Source organism: Eubalaena glacialis, chromosome 11 (genome assembly GCF_028564815.1).
Source record: "Eubalaena glacialis isolate mEubGla1 chromosome 11, mEubGla1.1.hap2.+ XY, whole genome shotgun sequence".
Lineage (NCBI taxonomy): Eukaryota > Metazoa > Chordata > Mammalia > Artiodactyla > Balaenidae > Eubalaena > Eubalaena glacialis.
The window spans coordinates 65469370-65491313 of record NC_083726.1 but is presented as its reverse complement, the minus strand read 5'-3'; the positions used below and the strand labels follow the sequence as shown (position 1 = coordinate 65491313).

The 21944-nt window shown below is 35.6% G+C and overlaps 1 protein-coding gene across 1 annotated transcript in view; it reads left to right on the top strand.

Moving 5' to 3' along the window:
* Positions 1-21944, top strand: part of SPATS2 (spermatogenesis associated serine rich 2) — a 138642-nt gene that overhangs the window by 90053 nt on the left and 26645 nt on the right. The window contains exons 3-5 of the mRNA XM_061204474.1: positions 7673-7752; positions 10888-10996; positions 12121-12170. Coding sequence (XP_061060457.1) covers positions 7673-7752; positions 10888-10996; positions 12121-12170 — 239 coding nt within the window. The remainder of the gene's footprint in view (positions 1-7672; positions 7753-10887; positions 10997-12120; positions 12171-21944) is intronic.

The following is a 21944-nucleotide window of genomic DNA, read 5'->3' as shown; positions in this document are numbered from 1 at the left end:
TCCTTAGAAGAAAGGTGATATACCACCTTTTTGTTGAAATAATGGCAACTTGAGAACTAGTATATTTGATGAGTTATGGCACTTTGTGTATAGCATAAAACTTGGACTCTGTCCTTGATTCTGCAGTAGGTTTCTTACTGTATGAGTTTGGGTAAAGAATAGTACCATGACTGACTTTTCTCATCATTGTAAAGTGAAGAGAAGGTATTCTGGAAGGGATTATATTTCCACCTTTCTCCTCACTTGTCAGATTGGATAATATAATAATTTGCCATCATGTTAATGAAAAAAAATACATAAACAATCTAAAACCATAAGTTTTTAGTTGTTAAATTCAAAGACAAATGCATTAGCCCCTGTAAGAATCCTTAGACTTACTCCATGTCTGGGTTGAGCCCCCTCTATGCTTCCCTCTACTGTAAGCAGCCTGGAATTTGGGGGGACAGACTTTTCCATGAAGGAAACAATCTTCTCATTGATAATCAGATTGAATTCACTTTAGTACTTTCAAAGAGCCTTACTGTGCCTTAATAATATTAGCTCTGCTAAATCTTTTTAGGTAGGACCCTAAATAGTAAAGCTTTCAACAGTCTCTACCTTGGGCTTCCCTGGTTGCTCAGTGGTTAAGAATCTGCCTGCCAATGCAGGGGACAGGGGTTCGAGCCCTGGTCTGGGAAGATCCCACGTGCCGTGGAGCAACTAAGCCCGTGGGCCACAACTAGTGAGCCTGCGCTCTAGAACCCTCGAGCCAAAACTACTGAGTCCACGTGCCACAACTACTGAAGCCCGTGTGCCTAGAGCCTGTGCTCCGCAACAAGAGAAGCTACCGCAATGAGAAGCCCATGCACCACAACAAAGAGTAGCCCCGCTCACCACAACTAGAGAAAGCCCACGCGCAGCAACGAAGACACAACGCAGCCAAAAAAAAAAAAACAAAACTCTACCTCAAAATAGTGTTATGGTGGGCATCTAGTATATGTATTTAGTACTGTGCAATTTAATAAGCTATGCATAGTTGCTGTCATTATTAGAGAGATTGTTTATTTTTACTGGTCTCTTGCACTAGACTATAAAACTCAGAGCAGGAGCCATAGACGTCTTGTTTGCCAATGTATCCTCAATGCCTAGCTTGGCTCATGGTAGGTGCTTACCAAATATTTTTTGCAGAGATTAATTTGGAATCTCAGCAAGGGATCCTTACATTTAAAATTTTACATTAGAAAACAATGCTATTTTCTTTTCTTAACGTTCTTTATAATTAGAACTTAAATTTTTTTAAGTTGTGATAAAATTTACTATTTTAACCATGTTTAAGTGTGCAGTTCAGTGGCGTATTTTCACACTGCCGTGCAACCATCACCACTGTCCATCTCCACACTTTTCCAACTTGCAAAGCTGAAACTCTGTTATCTATTCAACAAGATCTTGCATTCCCCCTTCCTCCCCAGCTCATGGCAACCACCATTCTACTTTCCCTTCTTTTAACTTGACTCTCTAGTCACCTCATATGAGTGGACTCATACAGTATTTGTCCTTTTGTAACTGACTTAATTCACTTAGCATAATATCTTCAAGCTTCATCCATGTTGTAGCATGTGTCAGAATTTTGTTCCTTTTTAATGCTGAATAATATTCCATTGTGTATATGTATACACACCACATTTTCTTTATCCATTCATCTGATGATGGACATTTTGTTTCTTCTACCTTTTGGCTATTGTGAATAATGCTGGTATGAACATGGGTATACAAATATTGGGTTGGCCAAAAAGTTCGTTCAGTTTTAAGTAAACCTAAAAGACACATTTTTCATTTTCACCAAGAATTTTATTGAACAATGTATTCACTAACCGAATGAACTTTTTGGCCAAACCAATATTTGTTCAAGTTGCTGCTTTCAGTTTTTTGTGTGTATACCCAGACGTGGAATTGCTGTATCATATGATAATTCTATCTTTAATTATTGTATTTAAGGAGACATCATATAGCTTTCCACAGCAGCTATACCATTTTACATTCCCACCAGCAAGGTATGATGGTTCCAGTTTCTCCACATCCTCACCAATACTGTTTTCTCTCTTCCTTTCTTCCTTTCCTCCCTCCTTCCCTTCCTTCCTTCCTTCCTGCCTGCCTGCCTTTCTTCCTTCCATCCTGAGAGTTGTGAATATAATCAGACCTTTTAACCAAATTAATTATGAAACATTGAATACGATATGGTCTTCAGGTTAAATTATAAATTAAAAACAGAATTAGATTATGTTTCAAAGTTTGTTGAGATATGTGTTCAATTACAAAGAAGACATACAGATAGATGGCCAACAGGTACATGAAAAGGTGCTTAACATCACTAATCAGGAAAATGCAATCAAAACCATAATGCGATATCACGTCACACCTGTTAGAATGGTTATTATCAAAAAGACAAGAAATAACCAGTGTTGGCCAGGATGTGGCAAAAAGGGAACTCTGTGCACTGTTAGTGGGAATGTAAATTGGTGCAGCCACTATGGAAAACAGCATGGAGGTTCCTCAAAATATTAAATATAGAACTACCATATGATCCAGCAATTCCACTTCTGGATATTTATCCAAAGAAAGCAAAAACATTAACTCGAAAAGACACATGTACCCCCATGTTCATTGTGGCATGATTTACAATAGTCAAGGTATGGAAACAACCTAAGTGTCTATTGATGGATGAATGGATAAAGAAAATGTGGTGTATATATACAATGGAATATTATTCAGCCATAAAAAAGAAAATCTTGCCATTTGTGACAACATGGATGGACCTTGAGGACATTATGCTAAGTGAAATAAGTCAGTGAAAGACAAACCGTATGATCTCACATACATGTGGGATCTAAAATTTGAAAATAAAAGAGCTCATAGATACAGAGAACAGATTGGTGGTTACCAAAGATGGGGGGGTGGGAGGAGGACCAAATGGGTAAAGAGGGTCAAAAGGTACAAACTTCCAGTTATAAAATAAATAAGTCCTGGAAATGTAATGTACAGCATGGTGACTATAGTTAATAATACCGTATTGCTTGTTTGAAAGTTGCTGAGAGAGTGTATCTTAAAAGTTCTTATCACCAGAAAAAAATTCTAACTATGTATGGTGATGGATGTTATCTAGACTTATTGTGGCGATCATTTCACAATATATACAAATATCAAATCATTATGCTATATACCTGAAACTACGTAATATAATGTTATATATATGTGTCAATTATACCTCAATTTAAAAAAAAACTTGCTCAAGTCTGGTTTGATATATGTGACAGTCAGATATTTCTATGTTGTCCTCATTGAAATAACTTTTGCCTGATTTTTGAAGCCAGTGAAAACAATAACAAAGCCTGCAATATTTACAAATATGTCAGTGATACTGTAAATAGCATACTTTTTCCAAAATGTTTCTAAATGTGTGCTATTTGAAATAATTCCAAGAAACCTGTGAGATGGTTCCTGATAGAATGAAATAAATGATAATAAGAAAGCTCAGTGTCAAGGGTTCCTCATATCCTTTATGAATCTTGCCTGAGTATAGTATTTAACTTCATTTTTTTTTCTTTAAAAACTTATTTCTAAAGAAAAAAAAATTTATTTCTGATAGAGTATACATGACCTTCTATCATAGAGTAGTTATAAAAGGATGAGATCCTGCCTTATTTCCTACCAATGGAATTAAGTAAATCTTAGGCTTTCTTTGCATGAAAAAATAAGAGAATTGTTAAATCACTAAATGTTGTTGGCGGGAATTAAAAATGACTTTCCCTATCATGTTGAGAGGCACTTAAGCTCCAGTTCATTGAAGCAGGGTTTTGAATCTACTTGAGTTGTTGGTTTAAGTAAAAAGAGGCAATATTAGCTGGTGAATAGACAAGTTAAGATGTTAAATTATTGCTGCCCTTTTTGGCGAACTCATGATTTAGAATATAAATACAAAATGGGCATTTGTGCCCTGGGAGGCTGACCTGTACAGACTACAGGTCAGACTACAGGTTTCTTGCCCTCGGGCTTCTGGTTGAGTTTGGCTATTGGGCAGCATAGACAGGAGACCAGAGGCAAGGAGGAGAGTGAGGTAAGAGTATCTGTTCCCCCAATCTTTCCCTGAGAGGTCACTGTGGGCTTACTGTGTCCTTTGCCTAAAGGACTATTATCCTATGGCTGTCTCCACACCAGATGAAACAAAGATGAAAGAGCCTGCTCTCTCTGGGTTCCAGTAATTGCTCCCTCCTTACCTTCTTTAAAACCTCCAGTAGCAATATACATTGCTATTATTAGCCAAGGAGTACTGTGCTCTATCTTGTGGTTTCCCTACTCCCTACCAGCACCTTCGAAAATAGTCCCTTCATTAAACTCTCTTCAAATTTCCCAGTCTAAGTGTGCTGTTTGTTTCCTGCTGGGATCCTGACTGAAATAGCTGCTTTATGTATTTTTTTTTAACGTCTTTAATTGGAGTATAATTGCTTTACAATGGTGTGTTAGTTTCTGCTTTATAACAAAGTGAATCAGCTATACATATACATATATCCCCATATCTCCTCCCTCTTGCGTCTCCCTCCCTCCCTCCCTATCCCACCCCTCTAGGTGGTCGCAAAGCACCGAGCTGATCTCCCAGTGCTATGTGGCTGCTTCCCACTAGCTATAGGTTTTACATTTGGTAGTGTATATATGTCCATGCCACTCTCTCACTTCGTCCCAGCTTACCCTTCCCCCTCCCCATGTCCTCAAGTCCATTCTCTACGTCTGCGTCTTTATTCCTGTCCTGCCCCTAGGTTCTTATGCTTTATGTATTTTTAATCATTATCCCAACTGGTATGCCAAATAAACCCTAATAATACTTATGCTAATTTGAGGGGGCAGTAACTGAAGGTGTTTGCAGAACTACCCTTTGTTTTCCTTGCACTTGGTTTCATCCAGCATGTTGTTAAAGGAAAAAAAATAAAAAGTGTTAGATGATGTAGAAGTTAGAAATACAAATAGTTCATTTAAATATAGATTCCAAAATGCTGTTTTACCTTAAGTATCCCCTCTTTTCCCTAAAAGAGATTGGTGGTTTGATTCCTTAACAAGATTACTGATGTCCTTTGTATCATCTCAGTGCTCATTAATGTGTCTTCGGGAGAGAGTACAGTTGACCCTTGAACAACACGGGGGTTAGGGGTGCTGACCCCTGAGTGCAGTGGAAAATCCTTACAATTGGGCCTCAGTGTCCACAGTTCTGCATCTATGGATCCAACCAACCACAGATTGTGCAGTACGGTAGTATTTACTGTTGAAAAAAATCTGCGTATAAGTAGCTGCAGGCGGTTGAAACCCATGTTGTTCAAGGGTCATCTGTACTTACAACAGTCAGGTTATATCATCTGGATAACCTAAAGCAATTCTGAGAAGGTTGCTGGGTAGTATTTTGGCTGTGTAAGATTTTTATCTGTACTGTGTCTCTTTTCAATTAATAAAGATAATTGGGAGTTAACCATATTATGTCATCATCTGGAAAACTCAGGCTTTAAATACTGAGTTTGTGTAAATGTGACCTGATTTTTCATTCAGGGAGCAATCATGGTATTGCCAATATTACAGAGGTTAAATCTAAATTAATTCACAGTTCAATGGTAATTGGCAAACACAGTTTCTCTTTGAATGACATAGGCTCTATTCATATCCTCTTTTCCACTTTTAGTACCAAAATATTGTTATCATTCTAACTTATAAATTATCAGTCTTCCACAGCAACTAGGAGGTATTTTAAAACACAGGATAACAATTGAGCTGTAAAAGAGGCTTTAATTAACTGGGACAAAGTGAGAGAGTGGCATGTACACATATACAGTACCAAATGTAAAACCGATAGCTAGTGGGAAGCAGCCCTGTAGCACAGGGAGATCAGGGAGATCAGCTCGGTGCTTTGTGACCACCTAGAGGGGTGGGATAGGGAGGGAGGGAGGGAGACGCAAGAGGGAAGGGGTATGGGGATATATGTATGTGTATATCTGATACACTTTGTTATAAAGCAGAAACTAACACACCATTGTAAAGCAATTATACTCCAATAAAGATGTTTAAAAAAATTAAAAATTAAAAAAAAAATCTGAAATAATAGTAAAAGAATTTGGAAAGTGCACTAGAATATTACTGTATTTTTTATACCCCCATCTTATTCCGTTCAGACTGCTGTAACAAAATACCACAGACTGGGTAGCTTATAAACAACAGAAATTTACTTCTCACAGTTCTAGAGGCTGGAAATCTGAGATCAGAGTGCCAGCATGGTCTGGTAAGGGCCTTCTTCTGGGTTTCAGACTTCTCATTGTGTCCTCACATGGTGGCAGGGGCTAGAGAGCTCTGTAGAATCTTTTTTATAAGAGCACTTATCCTGGGACTTCCCTGGTGGTCCAGTGGTTAAGAATCCGCTTTCCAATGCAAGGGACGCGGGTTCAAACCCTGGTCGGAGAACTAAGATCCCACATGCTGTGGGGCAACTAAGCCCACGCGCCACAACTACTGAGCCCTCACACTCTGGAGTCCGCACTCCGCAAGGAAGAGCCCACCACAGCCACATAAGTAAATAAAATTAAAAAAAAAAAAAGAGCACTAATCCCATTCATGAGGACTCCACTCTCCAAAGGCCTCACCTACTAATACCATCACTGTAGGATTTCATATATGAATTTGGAGGGGAGAACACAAACATTCAGACCACAGCAACCCCTTTTCTCAAAATTTCCCCTTTTACTTGCTTTGTTGAAATTCTAACCCCCAAGCTACTCCCAAGTGTGGTGCATGGATCTGCAGTGTTGATACCGCTTGGGAGTAAAAACCTCAGGCCACACGCCAGACTCCTGAGTCAGAACCTGCATTTTAACTGGAGATTTCCCCAGATGTTAAGTATACACATCAGAATTTGAGAAGCACTCTAACCATGTCCTAGGATCGCATCTCCTTAGATTAAAACAAAGTTGTCAAGTGTTAAAGCTGAGGTAATTTGTTGATCATATAGTCACGGGTAAAGAAACTGATTAAATTCATAGGTAGCCTTTTCTTTATAAGTGCAGGAAAGCCAAACTCTTTTCTGTAATTACTTACATTGAACTAAGTTTTCCCATTTGTGCTGGTAATGTAAACTCAGGTACATTGCTTTATCAAGTATTATATTGGGAACACAAACAAATGTATTCATGGAGTTCATAGTCTAAGAACATGGTGTGTGTGTGTTGCAGTCTGGAAGATGGAAAGTACTTTTATGTGTTGTTGTTATTATTAATGCCACAGAAGCTCTCATTCTCACATTTTCATAGTTGTTAGTATTAAATTTTACCTTGAGGAGCTATTTACTTACAACATTTTTAGAGGGTCTTTTAAATTAAGATAGGATAGTTAACAAAGATACCAAGGATTACTGGACAGTCTAATATAGGTGATGTACTTAGTGTTTTTCTCAAGCTGTGACAGTTTCTATTAAAATCAAATTAATTTTATAATTTTAATGCAAATGTTGTTATCAGTTATCTATATAATAGAATTTGCAAAATAACAACTGACTTCTTGTTAGCTGTTTATGGGAGAAAAGCAGCTAGTATTGGCCCTTCCATTTTGCGGGATGGATTATATGTTAGCTTTGGACCATGTTGAATATATTTTTTCCTTCTCATTGTTTCAGATTCATCAGGATTCATTTTTGATTTGCAGTCCAATACTGTACTGGCCCAGGGAGGAGTTTTTGAGAACATGAAAGAGAAGGTATGACTAGTTACTGTGGATAAGAAACTTGAATGTTTTGTTAAAATTTAGGTACTAATAAAATCAATGGCTATAAAAACTCATTAAGAAAGTGAAATTTGAAGCACAAAACTGTATGAATGCCACTGTATATCAGAGAGTAACCACCATGAAGGTTTTGAGGAATCAGAGCCTATACGTGCAATTTGCCTTGCATGTATACATATACATATATTTATTCTAAATTCTCTTGAAGACGTCTTAATATTAATTAATTAATATTATAACAATATTTATATGGCTAAGTGTGTATCTCATTTAGCAACATTCTTTAAAGAACAATCTGAGTAGGATCTTCCTTTTTTTTTTTTTTAAGACAACCCAATTTTTATTTTTTGATTTTTATTTATTTATTTATTTGGCCATGCCGGGTCTTGGTTGCAGCACGTGGGATCTTCGTTGCGGCACGCGGGGTCTTTTAGTTGCAGCATGTGGACTCTTAGTTGCGGCATGCATGTGGGATCTAGTTCTCTGCCCAGGGATCGAACCCGGGCCCCCTGCATTGGGAGCATGGTGTCTTAACCACTGGACCACCAGGGAAGTCCCAGGATCTACCCGTTCACTTGAAGAGGATTTTTAAGTCCAGGAGACTTTAGAGCAAGAAGAGAAATAAATTTTCTAAGTAATACACCTTTGGAAGAAAAGGTTGTTTTTAGTAATATAACCCTTAATGAGCTATACTGAGAAAAACATTAAAAAAAAGCTTTATGTGTGTTCTCTGTCTTATTTAAAAAGTATATTGTTGATTATGGAGTCATAGATATATATTGGTTCAGTAATATAAACACTTTCACATTTTAAGTTATCAGAATTTTACCTTTATCACTGAATCTGTTATTTTTGCCTGAAGCCCATTTTCTAGTCATCAGTGCTAAGTTTTTTGCTCATTTCAAAAATTTGCCCTCTTTGTATTATAGATTATGTACCTTCCCATTTGTATGGTTTTAAACCTTATCATTGTTCAATTAAGCCTGAAACAAAAAAAGTATAGAATGATATGAAAGCAAGTGTACTAAGAAAGACTTAGGTTCTAATACAGATTCTGCTAATTACTTGAACAAGATACTTTACTTCTCTTCGTCTGTAAAAGGGCTTCCTTTTCAAGCAGTATGGCTGACTAGATACCCTGAAAACATTTCTAATATACAATGCTTACAAATACAGAATGAAAAATAACATACATCATTTTAAATGCATAGCTGGGGAATTCCCTGGCGGTCCAGTGGTTAGGACTCTGCGCTTTCATTGCAGAGGGCCTGGGTTTGATCCCTGGTCGGGGAACTAAGATCCTGCAAGCCACATGGCATGCAAAAAAAACAAACCTTTTAATACTATATTTGAACTTTTATTATTATATATGAACTTATGTTGTAAGAAACAAAATTTCCTAGCTCAATCCACTGAAAGGACCTAGAAATAATGACTCCCTGGTAGCAATAAACACACCTAGCTCTTAGATCTTGGTTTCTAACTACCACTTTCTACCAAAAAGAATCAGGTCTTCTTGAAGAAATAACCAATTTCACATTGTGCAGTAAGACAAGAAATGAAAATTATAAGGATTAGAAAGGAAGAAAAAAAAACTGCCGTTATTTATAGACAATACTGTTGTCTACATAGAAAAACCAAGAAAGCAACAAATTATTAGGAATAATGAAGTCATCAAAATAGCTGGATATAAAATCGATATACAAAAATGAAAACAGAATATGCAATTATTGTAAAGTATATATTTTTAATCTCAAAAGATATAAAATACCTTAGGAATAACTGACAAAATTGGAATTCCCTGTTTTAAAGGGAAATTTGGCATTTCTAATGAAATTGTAGATGCCCTACTGTTCAGGAATTCTACTAGTGGTTATATACAATAGAGGCATCCTCTCACTGTTCACAGAAGACCCTTTTGGTTTTTGTGTTTTTTTTTTTTTTAACAATTTGCTAAACATTGTCATAGGCACTGAGTATTCAGCAAGTAAGCATAAGCATAGGAATATTTATTATAACATTTTTCATAGTAGCCAAACATTGGAAAGAACGTAAATGTCCATCAACAGGAGAATGAATAAATTGGCTATATTCATACAATGGAAATGCTATGTAGCAGTTAAAATAAATGAATAAGATCCATTTATCAACATGAAAAATAAATCTAAAAAAAATTGTTACATGAAAAAGCAAATTGAATATAGACATGTACGATATGATAATATTTATGTAATGCAAAACAGTAATATGTATTACCTGTGGATACATACATCATAAAAGTAAAAAACATGTATCAAAATAGCACCAAATTCAAGGTAGAGATCTCTGTGGAGAGGAGGGAAATGGGATTTAGGAGAGACTTCATGGGCACTTCAGTTGCATATATTTTATTTTATTAAACTGGCTGTCATATAGTGAGTGTTCATTATGTTTTATGTGCCTGAAACAGTTTATAATAATTTAAATTATCTTTAAGCATTATTATACAATTAAATGATATGGAGTAAATGTTTTGAAAAATGCTATACAAAAATCTGTTATTGTTGGTGGCTCGTTAAACTTCCCACCTTTCTCTATAGTTTGCTAAAAATGAGGAAATGTTGATGCTAGATTAATACCTGATACCTAAATTAAACCACCCTTTCTTGAAATAAAATCTGGCACAAATCTTCTTTTTAAATTAATTAATTAGGTTGCACTGGGTCTTAGTTGCGGCATGTGGGCTCCTTAGTTGTGACATGCAAACTCTTAGTTGCAGCAAGCATGTGGGATCTAGTTCCCTGACCAGGGATCGAACCTGGGCCCCCTGCATTGAGAGCGTGATGTCTTAACCACTGTGCCACCAGGGAAATCCCCTGGCACAAATCTGTTTCTAGAAATGTTCTGCTTTTCTAAGTTTTGAAATTAATTTTTATGTACTGTTATCACTCATCTATTAATCATTCCCAGTGAGTTGGTTGTATGTACTCACACTGACACTAAAGAGTGATATATCTTGTTAAAAATGAAATGGTACCCTTTCTGTTATTCTCTGTATTAGATCTCAGTTTCCAACTGACCTACTGATATTAGAATTAAACGAATTCTTTGTCTTGTCTTCTTTTCCAGATAAATGCAGTACGTGCAATAGTTCCCAATAAGAGTAACAATGAAATTATCCTGGTTTTGCAGCACTTTGATAATTGTGTGGACAAAACAGTACAAGCATTCATGGAAGGTAATCCTAGCTCAATATTTTTATAAGTTTGTATTTGTTCAAATAGAAGTTGCTTCAGCATTCTATAACATTCATTCGGCAATCTGGTGTTTCATAGATGATATAGCAGATGCCATGATAACATAACATACCATGCCATTTTTAAAGATATCTCTTAAAGCTCCCTATTTCAGCCCTAGAAGTAATTCGTTCATAAGCTATATAATACCTGGAATAAGAGACAAGCTGAGAAGACTCCATCATTTTATTCAGAACGTTCTCTAATGGTAGTTAAGAAGAAATTAGGTGGCCAGTGGTATAAGGGACTTGATTGGAGTTGGGTTTAATAAGAATTTAAGAAACAATGACAAAGTAGTGGTCCAGTAGCTCAGCCACAGATGGCAGATTCAGGGACTCAACATTCTTTTTCAGGCTCCAGTACCATTTAGTTTGGCTCTGGCAAGTGATTCAAATATATGGGTTTGAGTGTCCTTATCTACCATACAAAAAATGGTAGGCTTAGCCAAGCCTTCTGATTTATAGAGTTGAGGAGTGTTTTACAAACTTCTTTCCACATAACTTGTTTGGGAAAAACTGCCTAAAGCTATTGCATCATTGAACAGTGACAGCGACATCAGAATAGGTCTCCCTGTTTCTATTTTTCTGAATTTACCAGTATAGAATAAACATGTCCAAATACTGTAAGGTTTTTCTTCGTCTTCATCTGTTTTCTTTATAATGTTAGTATTTGGGTCTAGGATAGTATACAGTTCTCTCTGAAACAGTGTAGCTAAGGTGGTGTGTAATCTTCTGGAGGAGAGAGGATACCATACTTGGGCTGAAACCGGTCATCTTTGTATTCTGTCAAAGATATATAAATAAAAGAATCTTTAAAATGGTCAGGCTACATTAGTCTCTTCTTGGAAGAACTTACTGAGGAAATTGAATGGAGAAGGGGGATCTAAATGGGCAGGTATTCTAAAAGGTAAGCATGATATGATTATCTCATTAGCTTAGAGACTTGAACCTTAACTTTTCCTATTGGGAACTTTGGAGATTTTCCAGCAGTTACAAAATTCAGGGACACTAATTTCTGCTTGAGCATGCATGTGGTAGAAAAAATATGTAATTGGTTTCTCTTACAGGTAGTGCCAGTGAAGTACTCAAAGAATGGACAGTAACAGGCAAGAAAAAGGTAAAAATGAATTAAATTTAGAAGTCTGACATCAATATTTGTATTATAAAAAAATTTAGGCTCTGCAAAAATATTTGAAAGATTTACATATGCATCTTCAGTTTACCTGGTTAAGAAAAGTTTTCTTCTATGACATTGAAACACAGCTATGTACATAGACTACCACACAGTCTCCTCCATGTGATTTTAGGCAGGAAGCAGAATGACTCTGCCATGGTGCAATTGTGGAGGGTATTAATATTATTGATATTAATATTAGGCAGGGATGAAACTAGAGAGCATGTCAAGGAAAGCAGAGCTCCTCTACAGAAAGTGATGTAGTCCAGCGGTTTTCAACATAATTCATATCATAGGTCAGTTAAAATAGTTCAGATTTTTAGGTCAGACCACTTGTGTTGTAATCTCTGATACTAATGAGCTTTGGCTTAAAGCCTAAAGAGGGGCTTTGCTACTATTAGCTATGCAGAGGGGTCTGATGGTCCAATTCAGGGAGGTAGAAGGCACTTGGGCTGTGGAGTCAGTCAAAACTGGATTTATATCCTTTTTCACTACTTACTGGCTTTATTTCCTGGGAATATTGTTTAACCTTAGTGTGCCTTAGTTTGCTTATCTCTAAAATAGGAAAATAATATTAACAAATGCAAGTACTTAATACAGTGTCTAACATATTAGTTCTCCTTATCCACTTAAAACCAAAATGCTTTCCCCAAAGGATACTAGCTGGCCTCAGAATGCTTCCCATAGCTCTTTACTCTAAATCTGGTTTCTTTAGGAAGTGCTTGAAGTGTGAATTTCAATCAAGTATCTCTATGAAATCTCTTTAGGGTGTATATTAGGTTAGTGCTGGAGTTCTGGAATACTTTCTTGATGACTCCACATCACTTCATTAGGAGTTCTGTTAAGTCTTGATTAAACCAGGCTTGACCCCAATGACCCTTGAGAATTTTTTCCAAGAAGAACTTAATACTACTATAGATTCCCCTGAAGCTCTCCATACCTGTAGCTTTGAATATTTGCTTAACTTCTTCCCATTGCTTTCACCTAACGTGAGTGTGTGTTCTGGAGAACAGCAGCTTATTAATTTATTGGCCCAGGATAATAGGTTATTAGTGATGTGAGATATGTATGAAGCTGGAAAAGTATGTGTTGGAGACATAAATTTCTTAAAATTTGGAGAAAGAAAAATGGCTTCAGTTTGGCAGTCCCAAACACCCAAATCTAGTTCAGTTAACTGCTGGGATTAGTTCAATAGGATGTGCCCATGAACAGTTACTGGGACAGGTATTATATACATAGGACAGTGATATGAAAACTTAGCCAGTTCACATGGGAGAAAGTATTTAAGAGAAAGAGAGATGAGAGCTGTGGAGAGGAAAAAATTATATCTAGCGTTACAGTAGTATTCCTATTAGGGCTGTGAAAGGGGTTTAGGGTAAAATTAATTCAGTCATGTCAGTCTAGCCTTAGAAATAGAGTTAAGTATTTCTAGTAGAGCTGTGGTTTGACAAAAGGTCAAGGATTTTTGTTTGTTTTAATTTTAGTATTTGCATAGGTAATATATTCATGTGGCTCAAAATTCAAAGCTATAAAAGTGAATATACTGAAACATCTTTATCCCTGGGGATAGTTCCCAGCCATTTGGTTCCACACACCAGAGGCAAACTGTATTATCAATTTCTTATGTATCTTATGGGATATTTTATGCATATATATAAGCAAATATGAATATATATTTTCCTCTTTGCTTGCTCCTTTTTCATGTAATATATCTTGGAGCTTATTCCATGTCAATATATAAGGAGCTTTCGTGGTTTTTTTATGAATGTATACTCATCCTACTGTTTAGATGTACCATAACTTACGTAACTGTTCCTTTATTGATCAACATTTGGGTTGTTTGCAATCCTTTGCTATTATTAACAATACTTCAGTGAATAACCTTGTACATATATCATTTTGCATGTGTTAGTTATCATGTTAGGATAAACTTCTAGAAGTGGAATTGCTGGGTCAAAGTGTATATGTATTTGTAGTTTTGATAAGTATTACCAGATTGTTATAGAGAGAGTACCACTTTGCACTCCCACAAGTGATATATGAAAATGCCTGTTTCTTTATACCCTCAACCCTACAGTGTTATGAAACATTTTGAACTTCGCTAATCCAATAGTTGAAAAATGATATTATAGTGCAGTTTTTTTCCAAATGTTTTTTTACTGTGGTAAAATACACATAAAATTTACCATCTTAACCATTCCAGATCTCTCTCTCTCCTTTTCTTTTTTGTTTTTGTTTTTGGCTTTTATTCTAAGTCAATATCTAGACTAATATGCCAACGAAGGGTTTATATTTTACTTCTTTTTTAAAAAAAATTGAGGTAACATACTGGATTGACATACACATACTACTATATATAAAATAGATAACTAATAAGAACCTACTGTATAGCACAGGGAACTCTACTCAATACTCTGTAATGACCTATATGGCAATAGAATCTAAAAAAGAGTGGATATATGTATATGTATAACTGATTAACTTTGCTGTACAGCAGAAACGAACACAACTTTGTAAATCAACTATACTCCAATAAAAATTAATTTTAAAAAATTGAGGTATAATTGACACATAAAATTATATTAGTTTGAGGTGTACAATATAATGATTCAGTATTTATATGTATTGTGAAATGATCACCACAATAAGTCTAGTTAACATTCAGCACCATAATGGTATCAAAAAAAATTTTTTTGTCATGATGAGAACTCTTAAGATCTACTCTTAGCATCTTTCAAATATACATCTCCAGAACTCCTTTCATTTTATAAAACTGGAACTCTATACTTATTAAAAAGTAACTCTCATTCCCACCTCCCTTCTGCCCCTGGCAACCACCACTCTACTTTCTGTCTCTATGATTTTGACTACTTTAGATAACTCATATAAGTGAAATCATACAGTAATTGTCTTTTTGTGACTAGCTTATTCAATTAGCATAATGTTCTCAAGTTTCATCCATGTTGTAGCATATTAGAGAATTTCCTTCCTTTTAAAGGCTGAATTATATTCCATTGTATGTATGTATCATATTTTGTTTATCCATTCATCCATCAGTGGACACTTGGGTTGCTTCCATATTTTAGCTGTTGTGAATAAATGGATGTACAAATATGTCTTCGAGACCCTGTTTTCAGGTCTTTGGGGTATATAGCCAAAAACGGAATTGTTGGATCGTATGATAATTCTAATTTTTTGAGGAACCACAGCAGCTGTACCATTTTATATACGAACCAACAGTGCACAAGAGTCCCAGTTTATCAACAGCCTAACACTTGTTTTCTGTTTTTTCTGATCATAGCCATTCTAATGAGTATGAGGTGATATCTCATTGCAGTTTTGATTTTCATTTCCCTTATGATTAGTGACATTGAGCATTTTCATGTGTTTGACCATTTGTATATCTTCTTTGGAGAAATGTCTATTCAAGTCCTTTGCCTATTTTTTAATCAGGTGGTTTTTGTTGTTGTTGTTGTTGTTGTTGAGTTTAAGTTCTCTATATATTCTGGATATTAATCCCTTAGATATATGATCTGCAAATATCTTCTCACATTCTGTGTGTTGCCTTTTTTCTCATGAAGTCCAATTTGTCTGTTTTTTTCTTTTGTTAACTGTGCCTTTGATGTCATATCCAAGAAGTCATTGCCAAATCCAGTATTGTGAAGCTTTTGTCCTACATCATTTTCTTCTAACAGTTTTATTGTTTTAGGTCTTACATTTAAATGTTTGATCCATTTTGAGTTAATTTTTGTATAATGTTTTAGGTAAAGGTCCAACTTTATTCTTTTACACGTGGACATTCCAGTTTCCCCAGCATTATTTGTTGAAAAGACTGTCGTTTTCCCATTGAGTGGTTTTGGCACCCTTGTCAAAAATCATTTAGGCATATAGCATATATGTGAGAGTTTATTTCTGGGCTCTCTATTCTATTCCATTGGTCTATATGTTTGTCTTTTTTTTTTTTTTTCTTTTCTTCCTTTTTTAAAGTTTTTTGGCCGTGCTGTGCAGCATGTGGCATCTTAGTTCTCTGACCAGGGATCGAACTCGCTCCCCCTACAGTGAAAGGGCAGAGTCTTAACCACTGGACCTCCAGGGAAGTCCCTATATGTCTGTCTTTATACCAGTACTACACTGTTTTGATTATTGTAGCTTTGTAGTAAGTTTTGAAATCAAGTTGTGTAAGTCTTTGTGTTTTGTTCCTCTTTTTCTTTTTTTAAAAAATTTTTATTGAAATGTAGTTGATTTACAGTGTTGTGTTAATTTCAGGCGTATAGCAAAGTGATTCAGTTATACACACACACACATATACTTTTTTAGATTCTTTTCAATTGTAGGTTATTACAAGATATTGAGTATAGTTCCCTGTCCTTGTTGGTTATCTATTTTATATATAGTCGTGTATATATTTTAAGCCCAAACTTCTGATTTATCCCTCCCCGCCCCCCACACCTTTCCCCTTTGGTGACCATAAGTTTGTTTTCTATGTCTGTGTGTCTGTTTCTGTTTTGTAAATAAGTTCATTTGTATCATTTTTTTAGATTCCACATATAAGAGATATCATATGATATTTGTCCTTCTCTGTCTGACTTCACTTAGTATGATAATCTCTAGGTCCTCTTTTTCAAGATTGTTTTGGTCCCTTGAGATTCCATATGAATTTTAAGATGGGTTTTTCTATTTCTGCAAAAAATATCATTGGGATTTTGATATGGATTGCACTGAATCTGTAGATCACTTTGGGTACTACTGACATTTTAATATTAAGTCTTCCAGTTCATGAACATGTAATGTGTTTCCATTTATTTATGTCTTCTTTAATTTCTGTCCACAGTGTTTTATAGTTTTCATTGTACAAGTCTTTCACTTCCTTGGGTTAAGTTAATTCCTAAGTATTTTACTCATTTTGATGCTATTGTAAATTGACTTATTTTGTAATTTACTTTTTAGATTGTTAGTTCATGTATTGAAGTACAACTGATTTTTTTTTTTTTTTGGATTCTTTGGCCCCGCCCCCACTTCTTATTTTTATTTTTTAAATTTTAAATTTTTAAATATTTATTTATTCATTTATTTATTAGGCTGCATTGGGTCTTAGTTGTGGCATGCGGGATCTTCGTTGCAGCACATGGGATCTTTCATTGTGGCGCGCAGGCTCTTCATTGTGGTGTGCGGGCTTCTCTCTAGTTGTGGTGCGTGGGCTCCAGAGCACGTGGGCTCAGTAGTTGCAGTGCGTGGGCTTAGTTGCCTCACGGCATGTAGGATCTTAGTTTCTTGACCAGGGGTCGAACCCGCGTCCCCTGCATTGGAAGGTAGATTCTTAACCACTGGACCACGAGGGAAGTCCCCCGAAGTACAAATGATTTTTGTGTGTTGACTTTGTATCCTGCTGCTTTGCTGAATTTATCTATTTGTTCTAACTGTGTGTGTGTGTGTGTGTCTCTGTGTGTGTGTGTGTGTGTGTGTGTAATCTTTAGCGTTTTCTACATATAAGATCATATCATCTGCAAACATATTTCACTTTTTCCTTTCCCGCTTAGATGCCTTTTATTTCTTTTTCTTTACTAATTGCCCTGGCTATAACTTTCAGTACTGTGTGGAATAGAAGTGGCAAAAGTGGGCATTCTTACCTTGTTCCTGATCTTTGAGGAAAAGCTCTAGTCTTTGACCATTGTTCACTGTGGGTTTTCATATATGGCTTTTATTATTTTGAAGTAGGTTTCTTCTAATCCCCATTTTTTAGTGTTTTTATCATGAGAAGGTATTGAATTTTGTCACATATTTTTTCTGCATCAATTAAGATGACCATGTGGGGTTTTTTTCCCCCTTTATTCTGTTAATATGATGTATTACATTGATCGATTTCCTTAAGTTGAACCATTCTTGTGTTCAAGGAATAAATCCTACTTGGTCATGGTGTATAATCCTTTTAGTATGCTGCTGAATTTGATTTGGTACTGTTTTGTTGAGAATTTTTGCATCAATGTTCATAAGGGATATTGCTTTGTAGTGTTTTTGTCTGGCTAAGTATCAGGGTAATGCTGGCCTCATAGAAAGAGTTAGATAATGTTCCCTTCTCTTCAGCCGTTTTTTGTTTTGTTTTGTTTTTGTTTTTTAAAGTTTGACAAGAGTAAGTGTTTGGTAGAATTCACTAGTGAAGCCATTGGGTCCAGCGCTTTTCTTTGTCAGGAAATTTTTGATTACTGATTCAATCTCCTCACTAGTTAGATTTTCTATTTCTTCATGATTTAATGTTGGTAGGTTTTGTGTTTCTAGGAATTTAAACATTTCATCTAGGTTATACAATTTGTTGGTGTACAATTGTTCATAGTATTTTCTTAGAATCCTTTTTATTTCTATAGAATTGGTAGTAATGTACCTACTTCCTTTCTTATTTTAATAATTTGAATCTTCCCTCTTTTTTTCTTAGTCCATCTAGCTAAATGTTTGTCAATTTTGTTGATCCTTTCGAAGAACCAGCTTTTGCTTTTATTGATTTTCTCTACTTTTCTGTTCTCTATTTCATTTATCTCTGCTCTAATCTTTATTATTTTATTCATTCTGCTAGCTTTGGGTTTACTTTGTTCTTTTTATTTATTTTTTTCCTAGTTCCTTAAGTTATAAAGCTAGGTTGTTAATTTGAGATCTTAGTTTTTAGGTAAGCATTTGTAAATTTCTTCCTTAGCACCGCTTGTAAGTTTTGGTATATTGTATTTTCATTTTCATTTATCTCTAAGTATTTTCTAATTGCCCTTGTTATTTCTTCTTTGATCCAGTCATTGTTTTAAAATGTGTTGTTTAATTTTCACAATATCATAGATTTTCAAGTTTTTCTTCTGTTATTGATTTCTAACTTTATCCCATTGTGGTCAGAGAAGACACTTTGTATGATACCTATCTTTTAAAATCTGTTGAGACTTCATTTGTGCCCCAGCATATCATCTATCCTGGAAAATGTCACACGTGCACTTGCGAAGAATATGTATTCTATTGTTGTTAAGTAGAGTGTTCTGTATACGTCTGTTAGATCTAGTGGGTCTGTTGCATTCTTTAAATCCTTTATTTCTTTACTTATCTTCTGTCTAGTTATTCTGTCCATTACTGTGAGTAGGGTATTGAAGTCTCCAAGTATTATTGTAGAACTGTCTATTTCTTCCTTCAATTCTGTCAGTTCTTGCTCCATATATATAATTTTTTAAAGATTTATTATTTATTTATTTACTTACTTATTTTTGGCTGCATCAGGTCTTAGTTGCGGCACGTGGGATCTTTGTTGAGGCATGCAGGATCTTTCATTGTGGCGCGCAGGCTTCTCTCTAGTTGTGGCATGCGGGTTTTCTCTTCTCTAGTTGTGGCATGCAGGCTGGGCGGGTGGGCTCTGTAGTTGTGGCATGCGGGTTCCAGAGCGCATGGGTTCTATAGTTTGCAGCACGCAGGCTCTGTAGTTGAGGCACACAAGCTCAGTAGTTGTGGCTCGTGGGCTTAGTTGCCCCGCGGCATGTGGGATCTTAGTTCTCTGACCAGGGATTGAACCTGCATCCCCTGCATTGCAAGGCAGATTCTTTACCACTGGACCACCAGGGAAGTCCCTGCTCCATATATTTTGATGGTCTGGGTCTGTCAGGTGCATAAATGTTTCTAATTGATAAATCTTCTTTCTGTATTGAACTTTTTATTAATGTGTAATGTCCTTCTTTGTCTCTTGTAAGCTTTTTTTATTTAAAGTCTATTTTTGTCTGATATGAGTCCAGCCATCCCTGCTCTCTTTTGGTTGCTATTTGCATGGAATATATTTTTCCATTCTTTCACTTTCAATCTATTTGTGATTTTGAATATAAAGTGAGTCTCTTGTAGACAGCATATAGTTAGATAGTGTGTATTTATCCATTCTGCCATTCTCAGTCTTTCGATTATAGAGTTTAATCCATTTGCATTTAAAGTAATGACTGATAAGGAGGGACTTCTTTCATTGTGCTATTTGTTTTCAATGTTTTTAGATTTTTTTGTCCCTCATTTTCTACATTACTGTATTTTTGTGTGTTTAATCAATTTTTTGTAGTGAAATGTTTAAATTCCTGTCTCATTTCCTTTTGTGTATAAGCTGTAGCTATTTTCTTTATGGTTACCATGGGGACTCCATTTAACATCCTAAAGTTATAACACTCTAATTAAATTTATACCAACTTAACTTCAATAACATACAAAATTTTTGCTCCTTTACAGCTCCATCCCCACCCTTTTTGGTTGTTGATGTCACAAAATTACATCTTTATACATTGTGTGCCCAAAAATATAAACTAATAATTCTTTTAAACTGCATTAGTCTCTTAATTATGTAGAGAACAAGATCTGGAGTTACAAACCAAAGTTGCAGTAATATTAGGTTTTAGACTGATAGTTGGTTTTTTTTTTTTAATGTATTAGTCTTTTAAATAATGTAGAAAACAAAAAGTACAGTTACAAAACATTGTTACAATAATACTAGCTTTTGTAATTGCTCATGTATTTTACCTTTATCAAGTTCTTTATTTCTCCATATGCCTTCAAATTACCATCTAGTGTTCTTTCATTTCATGTTACAGGACTCCCTTGAGCCTTTCCGGCAGGGCAGGTCTGATGGTTATGAACTCCCTCAGCTTTTGTTTATCTGGGAATGTCTTAATTTACCCCTCAGTTTTGAAAGACAGTTTTGCCACATATAGGATTCTTGGTTGACAGGTGTTTTTTTTTTTTTAGTGCTTTGATTGTATCTGCCTTCTGGCCTCCAAAGTTTCTGATGAGAAATCTGCTAATAATCTCACTGATGATGTCTTGTGTGTGACAAGTAGCTTCTCTATTGTTGCTTTCAAGATTCTCTCTTTGTCTTTGTCTTTTGAAAGTTTGATTACAATGTGTCTCACTGTCTCTTGGAGTTCATTAAGCTTCTTGGATGTTTATAGTCTTGTCTTTCACCAGATTTGGGAAGTTTTCAGCCATTATTTCTTCAAACATTCTTCCCTTTCCCTCCTCCCCTTCTCCAGTTTACACGATGCTATGTTGGTTTGTTTGATGGAGCCCCACAGGTCCCTTAGGCTCTGTTCACTTTTCTTCAGTCTTTTCTTTCTCTTCCTCAGACTCAATAATTTCAACTGTGCTATCTTCAAATTCACTGATTCTTTCTTCTGCCTTTGAATCCCTTTAGTGATTTTTTAAAAATTTAAGTTATCATACTCTTCAGCTCCAGAATTTCTTTTTTGATTTCTTTTTAGGTTTTCTGATATTTCCATTTTTTTCATACTTTGTTTTCTTGACTTTTCCCACATCTTCCTTCAGTTCTTGGAGCATCTTTAAGACTGTTGTTTTAAAGTCTTTAAATTAAAAACAAAAACAAAACAAAAAATGCACTAGGCATTTGAGGAAAAAAAATTCTCCTTACAGAAACTGCTAGCTTAGGAACATATTATGAATCCAAGTTTACATAATTAAAGTGAATCTTTGGATGAAAAAATAAATAAATTCTTTTTATTTATTTATTTATTTATTTATTTATGGCTGCATTGGGTCTTTGTTGCTGCACGTGGGCTTTCTCTAGTTGCCGCGAGCAGGGGCTACTCTTCATTGCAGTATGTGTGCTTCTCATTGTGGTGGCTTCTCTTGTTGTGGAGCACAGGCTCTAGGCGCACGGGGTTCAGCACTTGTGGCATACAGGCTCAGTAGTTGTGGCTCGCGGGCTCTAGAACT